We start from the raw sequence: 20,993 nt of genomic DNA, 5'->3' as shown, positions 1-20,993 counted from the left end.
CTGCTGGTGGATAAAGGGCAGGAGTTGGAAAGTGCTCATAAATACTGTAATTCACATTGAATGTTGACTTCTTTGGCAGGCTTGGTCAATCCCTCCCTGTCATTGAGAGGGTGTGTGATATTTCTGTACATGGATAGCTGAAGTAGTGCTGTCTCACCACAGCTAACTTCAAACCCCAACTGTGTAGAATATTGAAACTCTGGGTGAGAAGTGGGTCAGATCTTGTTATTTAATTGTTAAATGTAGTGGTGTTTTATCATTTGTGTAAGACAAAGCATGTCTGTTCTTAGCAATTGTGAAATTAAGTTCCATTCAGTGCAGTGTCATAATTTAGAGAATGAAGACACCATTAATTTTAGCTTTCGTTGATGAAGAGGATGGCTGTTTATGATATGTTAATACATGCAATTAATTTTATTTTTATTTCAGAGGTTACACTCAGTGTCTATAAATTGTCCTAAATGATGGTTCTTACAGAAATTAATGCTCCAAAATAATATGTTGCTCTTGATTAGGAGAATTGGGAGTCCAGTGAGCTTAAATTTTGATGTTTTTTTCTTTATGCAGATTTTCCAGCAGTAAACTGGGTCATTCAGTTCGACTGTCCAGAGGATGCAAACACGTATATCCACAGAGTGGGAAGAACAGCCAGGTTCATATTCACTTCTCATTAATATTTTACTGTTTAAAATTATATAGCTATCAGAACAGATAATTGGCTGCACACTCACTTGAAAAAATCAAGGCACAAATTAGAAAGAAAAGAAGGGCTGTTATCACTAAAAGACGCTTGTGATTATTTGTGTAATGGTCTGACTTAAGCTTTTCTTAGTGAGCATCTGAGACTCCTTATAGCTGAGAGAAAAGAACATGTCTAGTTGTTTAGTCTGATCAGGGAAGATTAGTGAGGAAGTCAAAGTTGTCTTTTGCACTTGGCAGATTACTTTAATGGCTGAGTTGAGTGCATTTGTGGGTGGAAATGCTTGTTTTGCCACTGCCACGTATGGATAAATAACTGCTTTAGAGTATGGATGCAATTTCTTTGTGTCATTGCAGACTCTTCAAAAGAATTGAAATATTTTTTCCTTATTTTAATTTGGTGAGGAAAGAATCAAACAATGTTAATAACTGGTCAAATCTTTAATTTTCTAAGTCTTTTGTAAAATTATGTTCTTAGGCATAGCCTTAGCTAAAATATTTGTGGCTAAGTCTTCATGAAGGAAGGGAGTTACCCAGTTATACTAATGAAAACCTGATTCTTGGTCTTTGAAGTAGATTTTTAAGAGAAACACTAGTAGTTATTGTGTAATTCACTCGATTACAAACTTTATTATCTGAAGGATGAAATGTGAGACCTAGCATTATATCTTGTACATAATTTAATTTGTTTGTCGTAGGCTTTTATCATGTGTGTTGCAATGTAGGTTGAAATCATACAATGACGGAAGGTTTTTAGAATAGAATTTAGTACTCAGCACTACAGAAATTTGAAATCTGTGTTTCTGGATCAGATGGCATTAAATTTTGTACTTACAGAACTCTTTCACAATCTAGAATTTTTATTGTAATTGCTAACATTTGTGCTCTGCTCCTTCCTATGTACTCTATTTTCCTATTGACCTTTTATTATAGAACAGAATAGTACATTTTTAAATGCTCTTGCAAAAATGTCTGTGAACAAAATTAATGAATGTTAGGTAATTAGATAAAACATGTAACTACTTACATGTAGATTTGAATTTAGCTATTCTTATGGGTCCCAACTGAGGGAAAAACCTATAAGCTTAGTGTTCTGTGGGGTGGTGGGTTTTTGTTTTGTTTAAATCCTGTATGAATTCCACGGAAGGCTTTCAATTTTGTCTTTATTACATGTCTTTTGTCTTTATTGCATAACATCATTGTGGAAAGGTAAACAATATATCATGTTCATGTTTCACTTGAATATAAGCCAGACGTTTGCCCACGTGGCCAAGAAGGCCAACCGTATCCTGGCTTGTATCAGGAATAGTGTAGCCAGCAGGACCAGGGAGGTGGTCATCCTTCTGTACTCTGCTCTGGTGAGGCCGCACCTCAAGTACTGTGTTCAGTTTTGGGCCCCTCAGTACAAGAAGGACATCAAGGCCTTGGAGCATGTCCAGAGAAGGGATACGAAGCTGGTGAAGGGTCTGGAACACAAGTCCTGTGAGGAGCGGCTGAGGGAACTGGGGTTGTTTAGTCTGGAGAAGAGGAGGCTCAGGAGAGACCTTACTGCTCTCTACAACTACCTCAAAGGAGGTTGTGGGGAGCTGGGGGTCAGCCTCTTCTCACAGGTTACTAGTGATAGGACTAGAGGGAAAGGCCTCAAGTTGCACCAGGGGAGGGTCAGGTTGACAATGAGGAAACTTTTCTTCTCAGAAAGAGCAGTCAGGCACTGGGACGGGTTGCCCAGGGAGGTGGTGGAGTCACCATCCCTGGGGGTGTTCAAGGGAAGGTTGGACGTGGTGCTTAGGGACATGGTTTAGTGGGTGATATTGGTGATAGGGGTATGGTTGGACCAGATGATCTTGAAGGTCTCTTCCAACCTTAATGATTCTGTGATTCTATGATTCTATATTTGGCACTGTTTAATTGGCAGTTTACACAAGCACAGAAGGCTTGTTGAGATGTGAACGGGTAAACAGCTACATCAAGCTCAATAACCACCCCTTTTCCACAATGCTTCTAATAAAATACCACGAATTAAGATGTTAGCCTTGCAGACTTAAGGGTCTGTTTTCAGAGGCGTCTTGAATACAAACTCCTGTGATGGCTTGGGACAGACTGGGGCAGGCTGTTGGGGCAGAGGGTTTGTCCCAGAGGCCACAAGCCATGTCGGGTGCCTGCTTCTTGCTTCACCAAGCTGTCATTCAGACTTGTGTTCACATCAATTTTCCAGTAGCCAGACCTTACTGAAATTCTGAGCATCTCTGAGTGAGTTATTGGAGCCGGCAGAATTGAGACTAAGACTGAAGGCAAATTCCTTCTGTAGGGAAAGCTTCACAGGTATTTTCTTCCTCGTAAACTCATACAAAGATCAGTGGAGGTTCTGCCCTACACAGGGCTTTCATTTTGGAGAACTGTTAGGCTCCCCATCCTTGAAGTAGAGCGTTCTGGAAACAGATTTGTTTGTTGATCTTAACACTATGAAATAAATCATTGAAAATAAAATATGGGATGTGTGTAATAGCTATAGGTAAATATTGTACACTAAGTAAGTATGCTAATGCAGTTTTAAATGTGGATAATTGTGAATGTGCTTCTTGGTTAACTCTGAATGTTGAGTAGGAAACTTTACTTGTTTCCAGTATATGCAGTTAGTATGAAAGAAGCTCATCTTTCTTCTAGAAACTTGATAAAAATGAACTGAACTGCAGTTTAGTAGTCCTCATTAATGAGGTTAGAGTTAATTACAAATTTTCATGGGTTATGCGAGTGTATAATTGCCTGGAATGAAAGCTAAATTAAATATCTCGGCTAATTAGGAGACTGTGTTAAGCTGTAATTAAAACTGGGATGCCAAATACTGTTTACTTTTGAAATCAAATTATTTTGTGATACAAAAGTAAATATGAAAGTCAAGAGAGAAATTATTTTTGGGAGGGGGCTGAAAAACCTTTGACTAACACTTGTGGATGTGTTCCCACCTTTATTTTGGTACTTTTGCAAAACCTTATCTAAAATGAAAGTTGAAGATTGTTTTTTTTAAATGGAGAAGACCGCCATGTTCCATAACTAGTATTTCACTTGCATTGCATCCTATGAAGAACATAAATTGCAACTTCAGCATTTTTGATTTATGGTAAAGTAAGATCAAGAAAATCTGGGTGTTGTCCAGTAATGCTTTTAGTTTATAGTGGAATTGGCATATATAGATTCTCTTCTTTTTACCTTGAAAGGTGTGCCATTATTGGAGTAATTGGAAGCTATTTCTCCTACCTGCATTTTAAAGTATTTATTTAAAGTCTTAACTAGTTCAGTAACAGAATTTCTAAAATGCTGACAATACCATGGCCATGCCCATAAATATTTTTGGCTAGATTTTTGTCATACGGTCTCTTAGTGAAGTCTGTAATTTAAAATACTACATCAAAGTGTTTCCCTGTGGGTTTTAGTTTAAAAAATTCGAAGTAAATAAGTGATACTTGAACAGAGTTTTGCAAATGATCATTACTTCTGTCTTTTAATTTCTGTTGATGCCTTCTTTTCTGTAGTCCATGAAGCCTACAATTGAAAATATTCTTTGATCAGGTCTGTGAAACAAGTTGCAGAGCCACTAGGGGACAGCAGAAGATAATAGTATCCGAAGCACCCTGATATCATTTTTTTTTTTTCCCAAAATGTTTTTCCAAACATAATTTGTAAGTTGTGTGGCATGAAAGGAACATGTACTGGGATGTTTTTCGTTCAGTTGTGATTGCATTGATGAGTAGAAAAGACATCAAAATGTCTATTCTATCTTTCTATTCATGAGTAAATATCTTGCATTTTGGATGTACCCATATCCTGGCATGTCTCAGTAATTAATTGCTTTCTTTCTTAGCATTACATTCTTCCCTCTACTCTGCTTTTTCCTTCAGAGGGGACTATAAAAACTGTTTCTTTCGTACTTCTTTCTGTCAGGAGACAGTGAAATGTAAAACAGAATAAAACTTTTGCTCTGCAGTTTTTCTCTGTTAAATCCAGAAATTTATATAGGCTTTAGGTCTGACTCAGGCTCAGATTTCCGATACTAATGGTGTTTAATCCAAGTTAGGTGGTTAGGTTTGTTAGGTGCTTAAACTGACTTAGGAAAGTACTGTTTTTTTTTTTGGTTGGTTGGTTGCTAAATGTAATGTGTATATGAATATAAGTAGGCATATTCTGTCTAGCTGTACATATGCTTTTTTCCTTTTGGCAAACTCTATTCTGAAAATGGGATAGTAAAAGTCCTTCTTCCCAAAGCAAAGTACTGTATTACCAGGACAACCTACTATTTTGTACTGGCTGGTATGATGATTAGAACCAAGAAGTGTGAATACAGACTAAGAAGAGCTGTAGTCATGAAATGATCTTACTCTGTCATCAGATAAATTGCTTTGAAACATGCTTATTGGGGCTCTCCTTAAGTAATTGCACACCATAAGTGTGAAAATGAGATTAAAATATCTTTAGAATAATATGTCCAAGTGACAGTAAATCATTTAAAAATGTGGGTGGCATAATGGAACTATATTTCAGTGGTGGAAACTTGTTTTTTTGCATTGGGAAATCTGAGAGAGACATGAATAAATGGCATAATCAAGATGGCATCTCCTTGTTTGATTTTTCTTTTTCTTATTTGAGACATAGTGAAGCACTTTTACTGATGTTTCTTTAAAAATAAATGCAGTATTTAGACCATCTCATATTATATTGCAGTCAAATCATTATCCTAGCTCAAGTTAAGAAAAAAATAACTGCCACTAAAGGTCACAAGAAATTGTTGACACCACATATTTAACTTGCAATTCATACTGTTAAATTCTCTAAATACTGTACCCTATGTACATACCTGACAGTGGCCTGTGATGCTGCAGCCATATTTACCTGCCTTTGTATTGGCCATTAGAATTCTTTTTACAGTGGAATGACAGGAATGTTTCAATAAACTGCGGCATTAATTGGCTAAGGTTATTACCTGCTGACATGACGCTATCCTATAAGCTGTAATAAAAAAAATAAGCAAGCACCTGTGTTTCAGCACAGTAGAGTGGGCACAACTGCTGTGGAAAATGGATTGCTTGCAATCCAGGCTGGAGGACCAACAACCTCCCAAAGGCCTTTTCAGATGAATTTATGGTGAACCACTGCTTGTTCTTGTCCGTTGTTTCTTCTGCCTGTCTGGCAAACAATGACAAGTAACTGATATATGACTAAATGAGAGGGATTAAGGCTTTGTGACGTAAATACAACTGAGCTGCGTGATTCTCAGAACTTGTTAATAGATACAAAAAGGCTACTATTCAGACAAGAGAAGGAAAAGGTTATGAAATGATCAGAGGAAAAAAAGAAATGAACAAAACCCTAAGCAATCTCTAATTTCATAGCAATATTTACTGATAGATTTTTTTTTTTTAGGATACTAAACTAAGTTCTATGCAACAAAGAACTTAGAGAGGACAAAGCACTAGAAATGAGCTAAAGAAGAAACAAAGAGTGAAGCCAGATTACTTTTTATTGATGTGCATTTGTGTTAAATGCTCAGTGGAACTTTGAATTTTTTTTGCAACCCATGGAAAAAAAAAAAAGAGCTCTTCTCGCTGAAGCTTGAAACCATCAGTGAGCACAGGCTGTCTACAGAGTTTGCTCAGCTGTATATGGCAGGTAAACTTTCTGGTCTGTTGTGATTTTTGTTGGGCTGTAGGTGATAAAGACCAGTTTCAGATAGCCGTGCACACAGATCTCTTTTTAAAGCTTGTTTTAAAGAATATTCTTTATCGAATAAGAGACCATTGATCATGTAGATAGGGCAGAAATTCTGATATTCATCCATTTGTTTTCTCTGCTCTTTTGTGTCTAGAGAAAAATGGAATAACAAATTACCACAATAGGGAAGAAACCCAGCAGTGTAGAAGGTATGATAAACAGCAGATAAAATTCTTCTTGCTTCTGGGCTTTAGAGGAGTAATGTTTTGTTGTTCTGAAGCTTAAATTTCACCAATCCTCTTTGTGGCAGAAGGCCTGGAAGGTAGTATAGAAAGTTGTGCTTTTTGGAAAGACTTAAAGCTGTTACTTTGTTTAAGAAATATGTTTTAAAATGGTAGTTTATATAATCAGATTTAATAGGTGAATTTTAAAACAAAAGTATGAATTACTTTATTTCTGTGGAAGGCCTTAGGGTTAAATATGGATATTAGTGCCTCTTTGTTGAAGAGTAGTGTGTGGGTGAATAGATTTATTCATATGAGTATCAGATTGAAATAGGTCTTCTCAGAATAAAGCTCTCAATTTTGACATTTTTTGGATTTTTTTAGATGTCTTATGTTGTTGCTTTATATAAAAAGAATTCAGTGCAGACAAACGTGCATCAGTGAAATGCTTTTTCCTTCACTACTGTAGCTATTTTATCAAGGAAATGAAAATAATTTAAAAATTACATGGTAGTAATAATAGAACTTGACTCCACTTTTTCTAGTCCTTAGCATGTTAAGTATGATCAAGTTTTTAGCTAACTTAATGAAAATGTAGATTGGGAAGTCACTGTAAACTAGCTTCTGAAAACTAGATGTATATTTGCATACGCAGATAGCCATTCTCTGTTTTTAAGTACTTCTTACAAAATATGAAGAAATATGCTATGCCTGTTTTTTTCTTCAACCACAAATCTCAAATGCAGTCATATGTAGATTGAGAAATAGATAGACTTCCATTGGAAAAGAGGATCTATTCTTTCTGTCTTTACAGGACATTTATAAATCTTTGCTCTAAAAGCAGGGATTTTTGGTGTTTTTTTTTTGGTTTTGGTTGTGGTGGAATTGTTTTGTTCTGGTTTCTTTATGGAAACAAGAACTGTGTGCAAAGGTTTAAAGAATGTTATTTTTGCAAAATCAAGTGCTGAGGAAGTGTTCCGGGAGGGGTCTAAATTGTGTCCAGTGAATAAATGATGGCTTTACATGATGAATAATTAGGTATCACGGTGGAATTAACTATTAAATAACTTCTTACTAATAGTTCGACTCCGTGTATGATAAACAAAGGGTCCAGCGGAAGAACTGTGGAAATATGTAATTAGATTGTGTAATGGACATGCAAAAGTGAACAAACTTAGTGGGCTTGGCTTTCTAGTTATTAGACTAACAGCTATTTAACCTTAATGTTTTGTGGTTATAATGACTGGCGTGACTTCCCATGTATTACAGTTAAGATATTAATGAAACAGGCATTTTACGCTTAAATTTCATGTAATCTTTATGCTGCATCATACTTGGTTTTGTTTTCTGTTTTTAAGCTCTGCAAACTGATAGAAATCTGACTGGGAAACACAGGGGATGATGACTGAGGGTGCACTCATTTCAAATAATATATTGTGTAATGCACATAGTCTATTTTGGAAATACATTGTGTGTGTGTGTTTCTTGGGTATTTCAGAAATCTTTTTGACTTTCTAGGAGAAGGTCTCTGGACACTGCAGTTATCATCTACAAATCTTTAAAGGTGCTGGCCTCATTGCTCTCACAAATTTTACCGTTATCCTTCTTGGTTTTGAGTTTGACCAAAGTGTATTTTCAGAACTAAATTATTTAATAAATGAGATTAAAACTGATGCCTTGAATTAATGTCTGTGTAGGACTAGAGTTTGAACGTCGGATTGTTACCAGGCTGTTCAGCCCTACATAAATACTAATAAGGTGTTGTCTGATTATAAAGCCCAGCTAGAGAATCTTTCTGAAGTCAGCCAAATTTAAAATTTCAATCCTGTTAATCTGATTTCAAATATTAAGCTTCTTATCTAAGGACATAACCATAAGCTCAAGAAACTATTTATAAAGTTTCTTGGATTTCAGTCCATATGTACTAGTTTCCTTCCCCAGATGTCACAGCAATACAGTAGAAATATTACTGAAATACACATTGAGTGCAATAATTTAGTTTATTAGATATGGATCATAACCACAATTTTCTTAATGATATGAGATACGCTTCACTCGGGTCCTTATGGCATAATACGCAGCACAATTTTAATTGTTAAACTTATCTTTCTGTTTTTTCTCCTTCATTAATTTTATGAATATTTACCTACTTATAGGCACATAGTTATGCCTTCATCCAAAGGCTGGATGAGAAGGAAATAGGATCCGTTATTTAGGGCTCTGTGGTACTGGCTAATTATAAGTAGAGAAAAGAAAAATGGTTAAAAATGTCAAGAGCGCTGTTTCCCCAGTAAAGGATCAAAGAGTTGCAGAATAACTCATTTACTTAAAGAAAAAGGTTAAAATCAAGAGGATAGATTCTGTCATGGTGAATAAACTATTTAAACTTCAGCTAAAAATCACCTCGAGCTGCCGGCTAGTATCAAGTAGGAAGGAACTGATAGCATGGCAACCACTCATTGACAGCAGGATGAGAAAAAATGGTTTTCGTGGAGGCCAAGTAGCTGATCAGTTATTGCTAGCCTTAAACTATCTTTTCATCTGCAATCAGTGTAAATACATCATTCCTACCCTTTGCTTTATAGTGCTAATTATGATTTGTCACTGCTTCTTTGCTTGTAATTCAAGATAGAGTTACAGAGAAGTTACTTGCCTTTTGGTAAGTATTGAAGCCAGCAGACTAATAAATAAATGGGAGAGAGATGAATATCTTTTTTCAAAGGCTTTGTGCAAGTAAGATGCAATTTTCTGCAGAATGGGAACGAATAGTATCTGGAATACTAAGGGACTGTTAAAATTGCAATGCAAAGATGACTCCCTGCTTTGGTTTGTTGATCACCTTGAGGATATGACAAGATAAGTAATATCATCAATTACTAAACAGTCGAGAAAGTGTGATTACTTTGAGGTTAACTTACTTTTCTCCAGCACAGTTGAGGTGCATATTCAATTAATTCTGGTGATTTGTTATTCACTAAGACAGATGTTTGGCTTCAGTGATAACAGGCAACTTGAAGGCTGCTATTAGCAGGAATGGGGAGAACTTCTCCTAATGTCATCTTTTCTGTAGAATTAGTCCTCGTACTGAAGAATTTCAGTAACTGAGGTTGACTCTTTGCTGCTTTGTCATCTATAAAGGCTCAAAGGTTTCATCTGTGTCTACTGAAAATAATTACAGGAATTCTCTTTTGTTGGCATTAGTGGAGAACTTTATTCCCTTAAGAGGCTGAAGGATGTTCTTTTTTCCTATATTTCAGGCATTGTAATGGAAACAAATGCCGAGCAGAAAATTTAAGTGTTCTTTTCTTTATTGTTTATGACAGTTTTTAGTAGATAGTGCTTTCATAAGTTTGCTAATATAGAAGTTCTTGGTATGAAAGACACAGAAAAACTTCTGAAAATTGAAGCTTTCCTTTGCAACCTCTGTCTTGGAGGTTATCTTTAAGACCATAATTTTCTTACTATCACGTTAGTAAGTTGTTCTTTTTCTTTTCAATAAATAAGATAAAACTTTGCCCAAGCAAAACTCATTTTTTGTAGGCTTGGATTTTGTTTTCTGTAACTAAACACCCATGGGAGAGACTAAACAGACACAAACCTTCCCAGATGGTACTTTAGATTATTTGTTTTTCAGCTTACTCAATTCTATAATAATTTCGTTTTCATGTTTAGCTCTGAAAGAGCAGCATTAATATTAAACCATCTGTTTTAATTAATTAAATCACACTTGCAGTATAAAAATGGGCAAAGACTCCTTAAGTAGGTTTAAAATATTGACATTTGAAAGAGTGAATGTTTCCAAAGTAGGTAAGGAAAAGGCTTATACTGCATCAGTAGTTATCAGGTGTCTTTCAGTCCCTTTGAATCTTTGAAGGCATCAGCTCTGAGAAGTATTTAAATTTTTTTTTTCTTATTAGTTGCCAAAAGATGAGAAAGTATGGATATTTGGAAACCTTTATCTATTTATTGTCTATTTTCATGTGATTGTTCCTCTACTTAGCTATAGTACTATTTTCTCTCTATAAAGGCTTTGTAAGAGTTAAACATTGAAAACGTTGTTGTTCATAGATAACAGGTTGTGGTAGGTTTTTGTGTGTGAATTATGCATGGAATGTACTTGCAGTATTACATCTCCTGAACTTGTACTTCCTGAAAGGAAGTGTTTAGCACTAACAATGCAAGAACACCTTTCAAGGGTCAGCTTGAAGCTTTATCTGGTCCTGCATGATGTTTTGAGAGTAACCTTGGGTGTACTGAGGAAAAGCTATTAAAGCAAAACTGATGTAGAATGACATTTCCCATACTATATCATAACACAGTTTGGATCTGTGGCTTGCAGAGAGGGTATCTGCATTTATTGACCCATGATGGGTATTTCTTATATGATTTGTATGGCACTGGCCTTTCACAGCGTGTTGCACACTGAATAAAAGAAATATATTTAAACAGCAATTTAAGAATTTTGTCAGGCATTCAAAGATAAGAAATGTCAGGAAAAAAACAAAACAAAAAAACTGTACAAACCACTTCCTACCTTTAACTAAAGGTAAGGAATCTACAAAGACCATCCTTTGTAGGTGTGTATATATATATGGTAGAATTAAGACTTTTTTTTTTTGTCATCTTGATAAAGGAGGAATATTCTTATTAAGACATTAGACAGGTACTCTTTCCAGATACCTGGTCATTCTCATAGACCTTTTCTGAATCCTTTCCTGTCATAGCATCTATTTTGAAGAGACTAACAGGTCTGTGTGTGTTACTCTGTGTAATGAATTGGTGAGACTCTTTCTGACAGCAATATAATTTCTGTCTTCCTGTCTCATACAAGCTTTCAGTAGATAAAAGAGTATTTTCTTTTCTCCTTGTTTTCTACAGTACTGAGAGTTCTTTTTGATGAATAATTAGTTGCCTTGGGCCTGTGATCATCATTTTTTGCCATAAAGGGCAGAATCTTCTGTGGTTCATTGGCTTTCCAGGAATCCATTGCTTGTTCAGACAGTGTTGGCATCTGCTACCTACTTGGTGGAAATACAGCCTGGAATCTGGTTGGGTTGAAGTAAATAGAGCTTTCTTAGAAAGTGGGCTTGGTCTATACATGCAAGTCATTCCCAACTTTAATCATTATATAAAGAGCCAAAAAATTCATGGAATGTTCTGTCAGCAATGGCTTATGGTCTGCTGTGCTGTTGGTAAAGATAGTTACTTGCCTTAAGCCTGAGAGTTCTTTTATTTAGAACTCTTTTGAAAAAAAAGACTACAAACTGATATTTCTGCATTACGAACATTTTAGGTCTATTAATTACGTGGATTAAAATAATGCAATTATATACACATATTTACAGTTTCTCTCCCTCACCCCCAAACAGTATTGTTTTGGGGTCAAATTCCAAATGTGTTACTGTTCGTTTTCATATATTCTTACCAAACAATTTAAAAACTATGAACTTTCACGGTGTTGGTGTATGGCAGAAGCTCTCCTCTTGTATCAATTTGATTTCTATGTGAAATGCCAAAATATAGAATGTAAGGGTTAAATTTTAACGATGAAAGTCTTGTAAAAATTTTAAAGGCAGTATAATTTTTTAAATCATCTTTAAAAGTCAGTCCCCAAACCCGTAATACATAGCACTGAGCAAAAAAGAAAAAGGCATTGCAGAACATTTTGTTATGATTTTTCAGATTCATCAAATGAAAGCAAAGAGCTGTAATAAAAGCTGTCAGACTGTTTTAACTGCAGATTTTGTTGCTGCTTGTGTTGCTTACTCTGCTGTGACAGATAGTGTTTATAGTTTTCAAACAGTTTTGCAGTTCTGTTTTTGCCAAGTGATAACTGTTTATACTTGGTGAAATACGGGCTCTCTATATTCCATCTGAAGTGGTTTTTATCAGTTAATGGTGTGACTGTTGTTTGGTGTGCCGAAGGATGTACTTTGCACTCTCCGTGGCTGAAGATAACTCACTGGAGGCCAGAGTCTTGACTCCAGCACTTCCTTACACAGCATTTCTGTCCCTGTATCTATGCGCAAAGACTGGACGGGTGATTTCCTGGAATCACAGAATGGCTTGGGTTGGAAGGGACTTTAAAGGCCATCTAAATCCAGCCCCCTGCCATGGGCAGGGATGCCATCTACCCAACTTGGCCTTGAACACTTCCAGGGATGGCGCATTCACAGCTTCTCTGGGCAACCTGTTCCAGTGCTTCACCACCCTCACAGTACAGAATTTTTTCCTTATATCCAGTCTAAACCTACCCTCTCTTAGTTTAAGGCCATCACTCCTTGTCCTGTCACTCCACCCCTTGACAAAGATTTCCTCCCCAGCTTTTCTGTAGGCCCCCTTTGGGTACTGGAAAGCTGCTGTAAGGTCTCCCCGGAGCCTTCTCTTCTCCAGGCTGGACTTCCCCAGCTCCCTCGGCCTGTCTTCACAGGATAGGTGCTCTAGCCCCTTGATCATCCTCGTGGCCCTCTTCTGGACTCCCTCTAATGTGTCCATGTCCTTCTTGTGCTTAGGTTCACATGGGCCTACTTCTCAAGCTTGTAAGGTTGTTTTCATCGCTGCCAAGTTTTTCTTGGAATATGTCACCTACCTTGGCACAGTTTTGTTCTCTGTGGTTTCTGACCTGAACACAAACTGGTAACATCTCCCACCCTCCTGCTGACAGTTGGTATCTTTTGTATAATACTTTCCTTGATGTTTCTCCTGATGGAGAAGAATGAATGCAATTGGAATAAAGGCCCAGCAGGGAAATGTGATGGAGTAAAAGTAGCCAAAGATATTTGAATGGCAAGAAGAAAATGAATAGATAAGGGACAGTGGGAGAGTTATTGGCATAGAAACAGACTGAATGGAATAAAGGTAGAGGAAGAAGTTAACTTCCCATACAGAACACAAGCCAGTTATGTTTGAGGTGACTGAAAAGTTTTACCTGCATAGAAAAAACAAGACAGATACGAGTGGAGAAGGCAGTAGGAGTACAACAAAAAATTGTATGTTTTGCATGTTTAATTTGTTTCAATTTTTTTTTTCCTTTGGATCAGATACAAAGAAGGGGGTGAAGCTTTGTTAGTGCTGCTTCCATCAGAAGAAAAAGGCATGGTGCAGCAGCTGGTGCAGAAGAAAGTACCTGTCAATGAAATAAAGTAAGTGACTGATGGTTTGTCTGCCAGCCTTTCCTGAGGAATAACGTGTTATGAGTATGACAGTCATGGTGGTATCAAATGCTTGAATTGCCTGGAATTGGACAAACAAGAGAAATGATTTGTTTTCGATGCTGTTGAAGAAGAAGAAAAGACCTTGAGAGGTTACCTATTCCATCTCTTTTCCTAAAGGCGGGGTTGGCTGTACAAATTACATGTACTTAATGCTTGTCTAATTTGCCAATGAATATTTCCACAATTTCGCAAAGTGATCTCATCTATACTCAACAGTTCTTGTCATTAAGTTTTTTTCCTCAAGTGTCTGATAAGTCTTACAATAATTTAAGTGAAATATTTCTTTTATCCCGTGCCAAGAATTTATCGAAAATGATATTCTCATACTCTCTGCAGCTACTTCTTATGTAATTGAGCATTATCACCCTATCTCTTTCCCTTTTCATTTGCAGATTAAATAATTACAATTTCTTTAATCTTGTATTAATCTTTAATCCTTGTAATGTTTTTTAGACCTTTCGCTACTCTGGTTTCTCTTACCTGTCTTTTCTTTAGTTCTAGACTATTTCTCCAATTTGTCATGATCTTTCTGAATTGGCTAGTTGAAGAACAGGAAGTAAAAATTTGACTAAGTGGTCATTTTTGTTACTGGAGAGAATATACTAATGGAGACCAGTAGGGATCTATGCTCTCTGTACCAATGAGAGCTGACTTTGAAAGAGTTACAAAAGAGTTACAAAACTATATAATGATACTATGTTTAAAAAAAAAAAAAAGCCCCCTCCCCCCCTGTTTATATTTTCAATATATATTAAATGCAGAGTAATGTACCTGTAGGAAAGAAAGAAGCCCTAGCTTTAAAAACAATAAATAAAGAAAACACTAAAAATAAATCAGTGGTGATTTCTTACTTAGCAGTTCTATGTTTTTTGAGGCTGTCAGCTCAATGCTAAATCAACAGAAGAAACAGAATTGTAAAAAAATATGGGGGGAGGAAAATAGCGTGAATGCAAGTCAGGAAATACACTGTGAGCTTGACTCCATTTTGAATGCTCACATAGTTCAGGTTACCGCATGTCAGAAGTCACAGAGTGCAGCTAGAAGAAATCCAGACAAGGATGATGCAAGGTAGGAATTAATTTCTACCAGTTGATAAGAGCAAGGCTAGGCCTGTTTTATTTTGAAAAGTTATGCTTTGAAGGTGAAGATACCTAAGACTAGAAGATTATTAACCGTATGCAGAGAGTGTTGGTGGAATAATTGTTTTGGAGAATAAAACAGAATAGGGTGAAACTTTAAGTGGCTATTATTACGTCAACACTTAAACCTTCAGGTCTGCTTAAAAATAGCTTATATTCTTTGAATTCTAATGAGAAAAAATAAGAAATTACTACTATTTATATCATTACCTGATTTTTTTTTTTACACTTCCATACATGTTTGTCAAGTTAAGAAATGCAAGTGAACACATGCTTTACGACTTCTCATTCGCTAGATTTGAATAATGACACTTTCTCACTTAATTTAGCTTTTTCTATTGTAAATTAATAGGATGCAATAAGGTAAGCCAGGATAAGGTGTTCAATTTGATGGGAAAGTGACTTTTAACAAACTTTTTTTTTTGTAAGTGGAAAGTAAGGCTCAAGTGGTCTGCTACAGTTGTGGTGGTAGCGATAAGCAAAAGCTTGGAATGACAACCACAGAATACTGTTAGTTTCTACTGAATCTTACTCTTTGAGTTCACCAGCATTCAGCTTCACAAGGCAGTAGGCTACAAGCAGGACTTTCCTGACTGTTTTCGCTGATGATTGCCGTTTTTAATATCACAGTTAAATATCATCACTCCAAACATGCAATGCCTGGACACAAGTTGTCATTTCTGCGGAGTATAAAAACATGCATATAGCACTTTCCAGATTTAAGGTTTAGTGGATTTTTTTTAAATTCTAGTGGTTGTACTTGCAAACTGTGATTGTGAATATAGTTTCTAACAGAATGACTACACAGCAGCCAGTGAAGTAAATACACTTTTTCTTGGCAAATACAGGTAACAATTCTGTATAGAATATGCATGAACTTCAAACAAAAGATACCTTTTGCTAAGACAGCAAAACTGAAGTCAAATAGCTACTTAAAGTCTAATTGTTCCTGAAGTTTTCTTTTACTGTCTCTGGTGTTTTCTTTTCCTTTAAGCATCATAGCACCTTAAAAGAATCACTTGTATAACCACCACAGTCTAAGCAAAATGTCTTTTTTTCCAGACATCATCTTTTGTCTTCTTAAAATGATATTTAATCAAATCATTAATCTCATTTTAGTTTTCTCTAAATAAATGTCTGTTCTCATGCGCAGTATAAATAGTTCATCTTTCTTTGGTAGCTAACGTTTTAACTTCATGAATAATATAGTTAATTGTTTGAATAGGTTATGGAACCAGTATAAGCAAAGTCAAGGATTTCAATAAATAATACTTTTTAACAGCCTGCCCCCTATGCTTGAGTTTCCCAGTTTGCAAGGGACACCTTTATTAATATTTGCAACATTGTAATGAAGGGTACTACTTTTAATTAGAATGGTCTACTTAGTGTGTTTAACACTTGTTTAGCACGGTACTTCTAAAAGGCTGACTGAAGTTCTTAAAAAAAAAAGAAAATAAATTTTGTAATTACTTCTAGATTTCAAACCACCTCCATCCTAAAAGCTATTAATGACAATTCTTGTCAGGTTGTTTACTTCTAACCAGTTTCCCAATTACTACAACCCTGGTGTGTTTTGTCAGTTGATAAATTGCTGAAGAAGTTCCATCAGCTCATGAATGACATTGCAGGTCTCTTGCTGAAGTTTTCTTGTGTTGTGTATACATATTCATACAATTATAGATTCTCAAGAATTGTTCTACGTGGTGAGTTAGATGTTTATGAGCATTGCTTTCTGCAAATGGGGTTTAACTCTTTAACTTTCTGAAATTCATTTTGAAAGCTTTTTATTTCTAAAACGTCATAGACTCATAGAATTTTTCTGTTTTTGTTAGCATTTTATCTTGCATAAGTATCATAAGAACCAGTTTTCTGCTCCTTTCTTGTTTTGTATTTCTTCTACAAACAGCTGTTAACATTTCTTTACTTTGTTTATGTAGGGCTTTTAAAAGTTACATAATTTGAAGGATGTAGGGGGAAGAATTTTTGAACATGTATTTAGGAAAATAAAAGGCTAGGGTTTGTTTTGTTTTCCTGACTTTCAATTTTATAGCAAAGCTCCCTGTGGAGTTTGCTACAGTATACCATTCTTTTCTAATCAGCACAAGCTGCAAATTTACAGTTAGTGCTTTTAATGATGTCATTTTTTGTTGCTCAAGCACAGCAAGAGAAACTAAAATATGCAACAATAAATATAGTACTGTAGAGTATTCAGATATAGCAAAAACTACTCTGAAGGTATTAAATGTTATAGACATATTTATTAGTCTGTAACTTCAAAGTTTTAGATGCAAACTGTAAACTGAAATTATTTTTGATAATACCTTGAGATTTCTTCATTGCATCTAATTTTGTTGAGTAACAAGATCAAAGCTGCTTCTGAAAGGGTTATCATAACAAGTTTCTTCTCTCTAGAAAATTTTACCAAAGGAAGTGCAAATAGAGAATCAGAATCACAGAATCACTTAGGTCGGAGAAGACCTCTAAGATCGTCAAGTCCAACTGTTAACTTAGCACTATTAAGTTTTCCAGTAAACCATGTCACTAAACACCACATCTGCATGTCTTTTGAATACCTCCAGGGATGATGCCTCAACCACTTCCCTGGGCAGCCTGTTAAAATGATTAACAACCCTTTCAGTGAATACATTTTTCCTAATATCCATCTTAAACCTCCCCTGGTTCAACTTGAGGCCATTTCCTTTTGTCCTATCACTTGTTGATTGAGAGAAGAGACTGCCTCACTACAGTCTCCTTTGAGGTATTTGTAGAGGGCAGTATCGTCTCCCCTGAGCCTCCTTTTCTCCAGACTAAGTAACCCCAGCTCTCTCGGCCTCTCCTCTTAAGACTTGTTCTCTAGGCTCTTCACCAGCTTTGTTGCCTGTCTTTGGGCATGCTCCAGCACCTCGATGTCCTTTTTGTACTGAGGGGCCCCAAACTGAACACAGTATTTGAGGTGCAGCCTCACCAGAGCCGAGTACAGAGGGACAATCAATTCCCTGGTCCTGCTGGCCACACTATTTGTGGTACAAGCCAGGATGTCGTTAGTCTTCTTGGCTACCTGAGCACACTGCTGGCTCATATTCAGCTGACTATTGACCAATACCCCCAGGTCCCTTTCTGCCAGGCAGCTTTCCACCCACTCCTCCCCTAGCCTGTAGCGCTGCATGAGGTTGTTGTGCCCCATGTGCAGGACCAGCACTTAGCCATGTGGAGCCTCATGCAGTTGGCCTCAGCCTATCAGTCCGACCTATCCACATCCCTCTGTAGAGCCCTCCTGCCTTCGAGCAGATCAACACTCGTGCCTAACTTGGTGTCATCTGTGAACTTACTGAGGGTGCACTCAAGCCCCTCATCCAAATGATTGATAAAGATAGTGAAGAGAACTGGCCCCAGTGCTGAGACCTGCGGGACACCACTAGCGACTGGTCACCAGCTGGATTTAACTCCATTCACTATGACCCTGGGCCCAGCTATCCAGCTGTTTTTTTATCCAGTGAAGTGTGTGCCCATCCAAGCCATGAGCAGCCAGTTTCTTGAGGAGATTGCTGTGTGAAACAGTGTCAAAAGCTTTACGATCATCTAGGTAGATCACATCCACAGCCTTTCCCTTATCAACTAAGCACATCACCTTGTCATAGAACTGATCAGGTTAGTCGAGCAGGACCTGCTTTTCATAAACCCGCGGTGACTGGGTCTGATCACCTGCTTGCCCTGTAAGTGCCACACGGTGGCAATCAAGATGATCTCCATGACCTTTCCTGAGGTATATAGCCAACAAGAAATATTGCTAGCTTTAATATTATAACAAGAATGTGGTTATTGAAAGAAGCTGCTGCTTTTGATTCTCACAGTGGTGAATACTTAGATATGTGTTCTACATGGCAGTATTATTAATACTGGAGATTCTGTTAAAACTTGGCGCCTCCTGAAAGCCATCATTACTGTAGGAAAACCATTTGTGTCACTACCCAGTGTGGTTACATATCTGTACGTGATGTGCTGGTGTGAGGCTGGCAGCTCTGTGCAGTCACTCGCTGTTCCAGCTCTTCCTGCTCTCTACAGCCTTACAGGTTGTCTCTGCTCTTCAGGAAGCCAAGTTCCAGACTGATAGCGTAGAGCAAAAATTGCTGCTGCTTGGAAGCTGGGTGGAATATTGAAACTATATGATGGGAAAAAAAAAGTGATTTTAAGTTTAAAAACTGCAAGTAATGCTTTTGTAACAAAATAGCAATATGGCCTGCACTGGTTGTCTTAGAGTTGGCTTCATGTGGGCATCCTCTCTTGAAAATCCCGTGTTGGATGAATTGCCATCTAAACACCCGTCTGGTTTTGGTAGTCCATAAAGTTGAAATAAATAAATCATAAGGAGAGGAAAAAAAAGTGTTGGAAATACTTGTGACTTACTCTGTACAGTCTTGCAAGTTTAGATCATTACTAAAGTTTTTCTCATGTCATATTTTTTAACTAGCAGCCTTTCCCCTAGATGTATTGCATGCTGGTGAAATGAAACTTCCTTGCCCATTTTTTCATGAATACTTACATCTCATAAGCAGCTGGGGCTGGAATTGATTCGCACCATGGCCTGACTCTCAGTGTGTCCCCATGTTGTGTTTGCTGAACGTATGGCTCAGTTTCCGATGTACTGATATCTTGCAATTTATCTGCTTCTCGTGTTGTCTAAAAGGGACATGTTATCAGTGAGTTTATGTTGTAAAGACTTTGAAACAAGAATACAAGTTGAAAACTCAAAACTTCGATTTACACTACAATATCTTGCCTTGCGTTTAGCTACGAAGTATCACATTTTCTAAATTACTTAAAATTTGTTGACTGCACATGGATTATATTTTTTTACAACTTGTCTAAGACTGTTGTTCATAATGCTTGGAGGACCTAATAGCGGGCCTGGGTGAGAATTGGAACTTGGTATGCGTTTTGACTTTGACAGTGAGTTAGTCATAACTACAACAGCTCCACATCTGGTTTTGCCTTTACTGAGAGCTTTCATGTAGACTGTGTTTCCCTAGCTTATTGAGGATATGAGACTGCCAGATGCTTTGCTGACATCAAGATACATCTGCTGTTCCTTTCCTATTGACTAAGCTGTATTGCCAATTAATGACGTTTGCTTATTTTCTTCAGGTATTTACAAGTTGATATTTCAGTACCAAGTGAAGAAGAAATGATTGTTTAACTTCTTTTCTTGCCACCTTTGAAGATGAGCACTATGTTTATCTGCCCTGTTTCCTAGATTAGTTTGCACAAATAAATATAACTATGTCCCGAAGCACGCTTTCTCTCTAGATAAGGTGCAAGATTCTTTTGACCCGGTTGTTTTATCAAAGTACCTGTTAACCCAGGATTTCCAGTTCGGGTGTGAGCTTGGACTGTGCTGTAACTGTTGTCAGCTGCCACTTGAGTGAAGACAAGGGAGGGGGAAAAGGCACAGGCTAATTTAAGTGCATGTTATCTATTAGTAACTTTCCCATAACATAATAGTAATCCAACACTTTTCTGGGATGTCTTACTATCAGTGATAAGTTTTTTTTTTTGTAATTTTTTCTATTCCTTCCTATCTGTCTATCTGTATACACACACAAATTTTTTCTTATTTCTTTATTCCAGTGTATTTGTGCTGGTTTTTATACTTGGATTCAGTTCTGCTTTTAGGTTTCTTTTTGAGTTTCAGGTCATTGTAAACCTCTTGATTTTGTCTAGCTAGCTTTTTTACTCTCCTTCCTTTATTTCCTTTGCAGTGAGGTCGTATATTTTGTGTTTGTACCTTCTAATACAGTTCAGTGTTCCTGAAGCTGCTGCTTTTATTTTCCTATTCTACCATGTTTCCTGTGTTAGGACCATAAATATTTTTGCTGTTACCTTCTTAACCTTGTTTGGTAGAACAAAATCTAGAAGAGCTTCCTCTCAATTTACTTTTTCCGTCTTTGGTATATTATGTGCACTCTGTTCTGCACTGCATTTCAAAAACTTGGTGGTCAGTTTGTGTCCCACTAAAT

At 36.8% G+C, this 20,993-nt stretch overlaps 1 protein-coding gene across 1 annotated transcript in view; it reads left to right on the top strand.

Moving 5' to 3' along the window:
- Window positions 1–20,993, top strand: part of DDX10 (DEAD-box helicase 10) — a 192,793-nt gene that overhangs the window by 17,132 nt on the left and 154,668 nt on the right. The window contains exons 9-10 of the mRNA XM_035542787.2: window positions 568–652; window positions 13,667–13,768. Of these exons, the coding sequence (XP_035398680.1) occupies window positions 568–652; window positions 13,667–13,768 (187 nt within the window). The remainder of the gene's footprint in view (window positions 1–567; window positions 653–13,666; window positions 13,769–20,993) is intronic.

This window comes from Cygnus atratus, chromosome 1 (assembly GCF_013377495.2).
Source record: "Cygnus atratus isolate AKBS03 ecotype Queensland, Australia chromosome 1, CAtr_DNAZoo_HiC_assembly, whole genome shotgun sequence".
NCBI lineage: Eukaryota > Metazoa > Chordata > Aves > Anseriformes > Anatidae > Cygnus > Cygnus atratus.
This window is presented reverse-complemented; position numbering and strand designations above follow the sequence as displayed.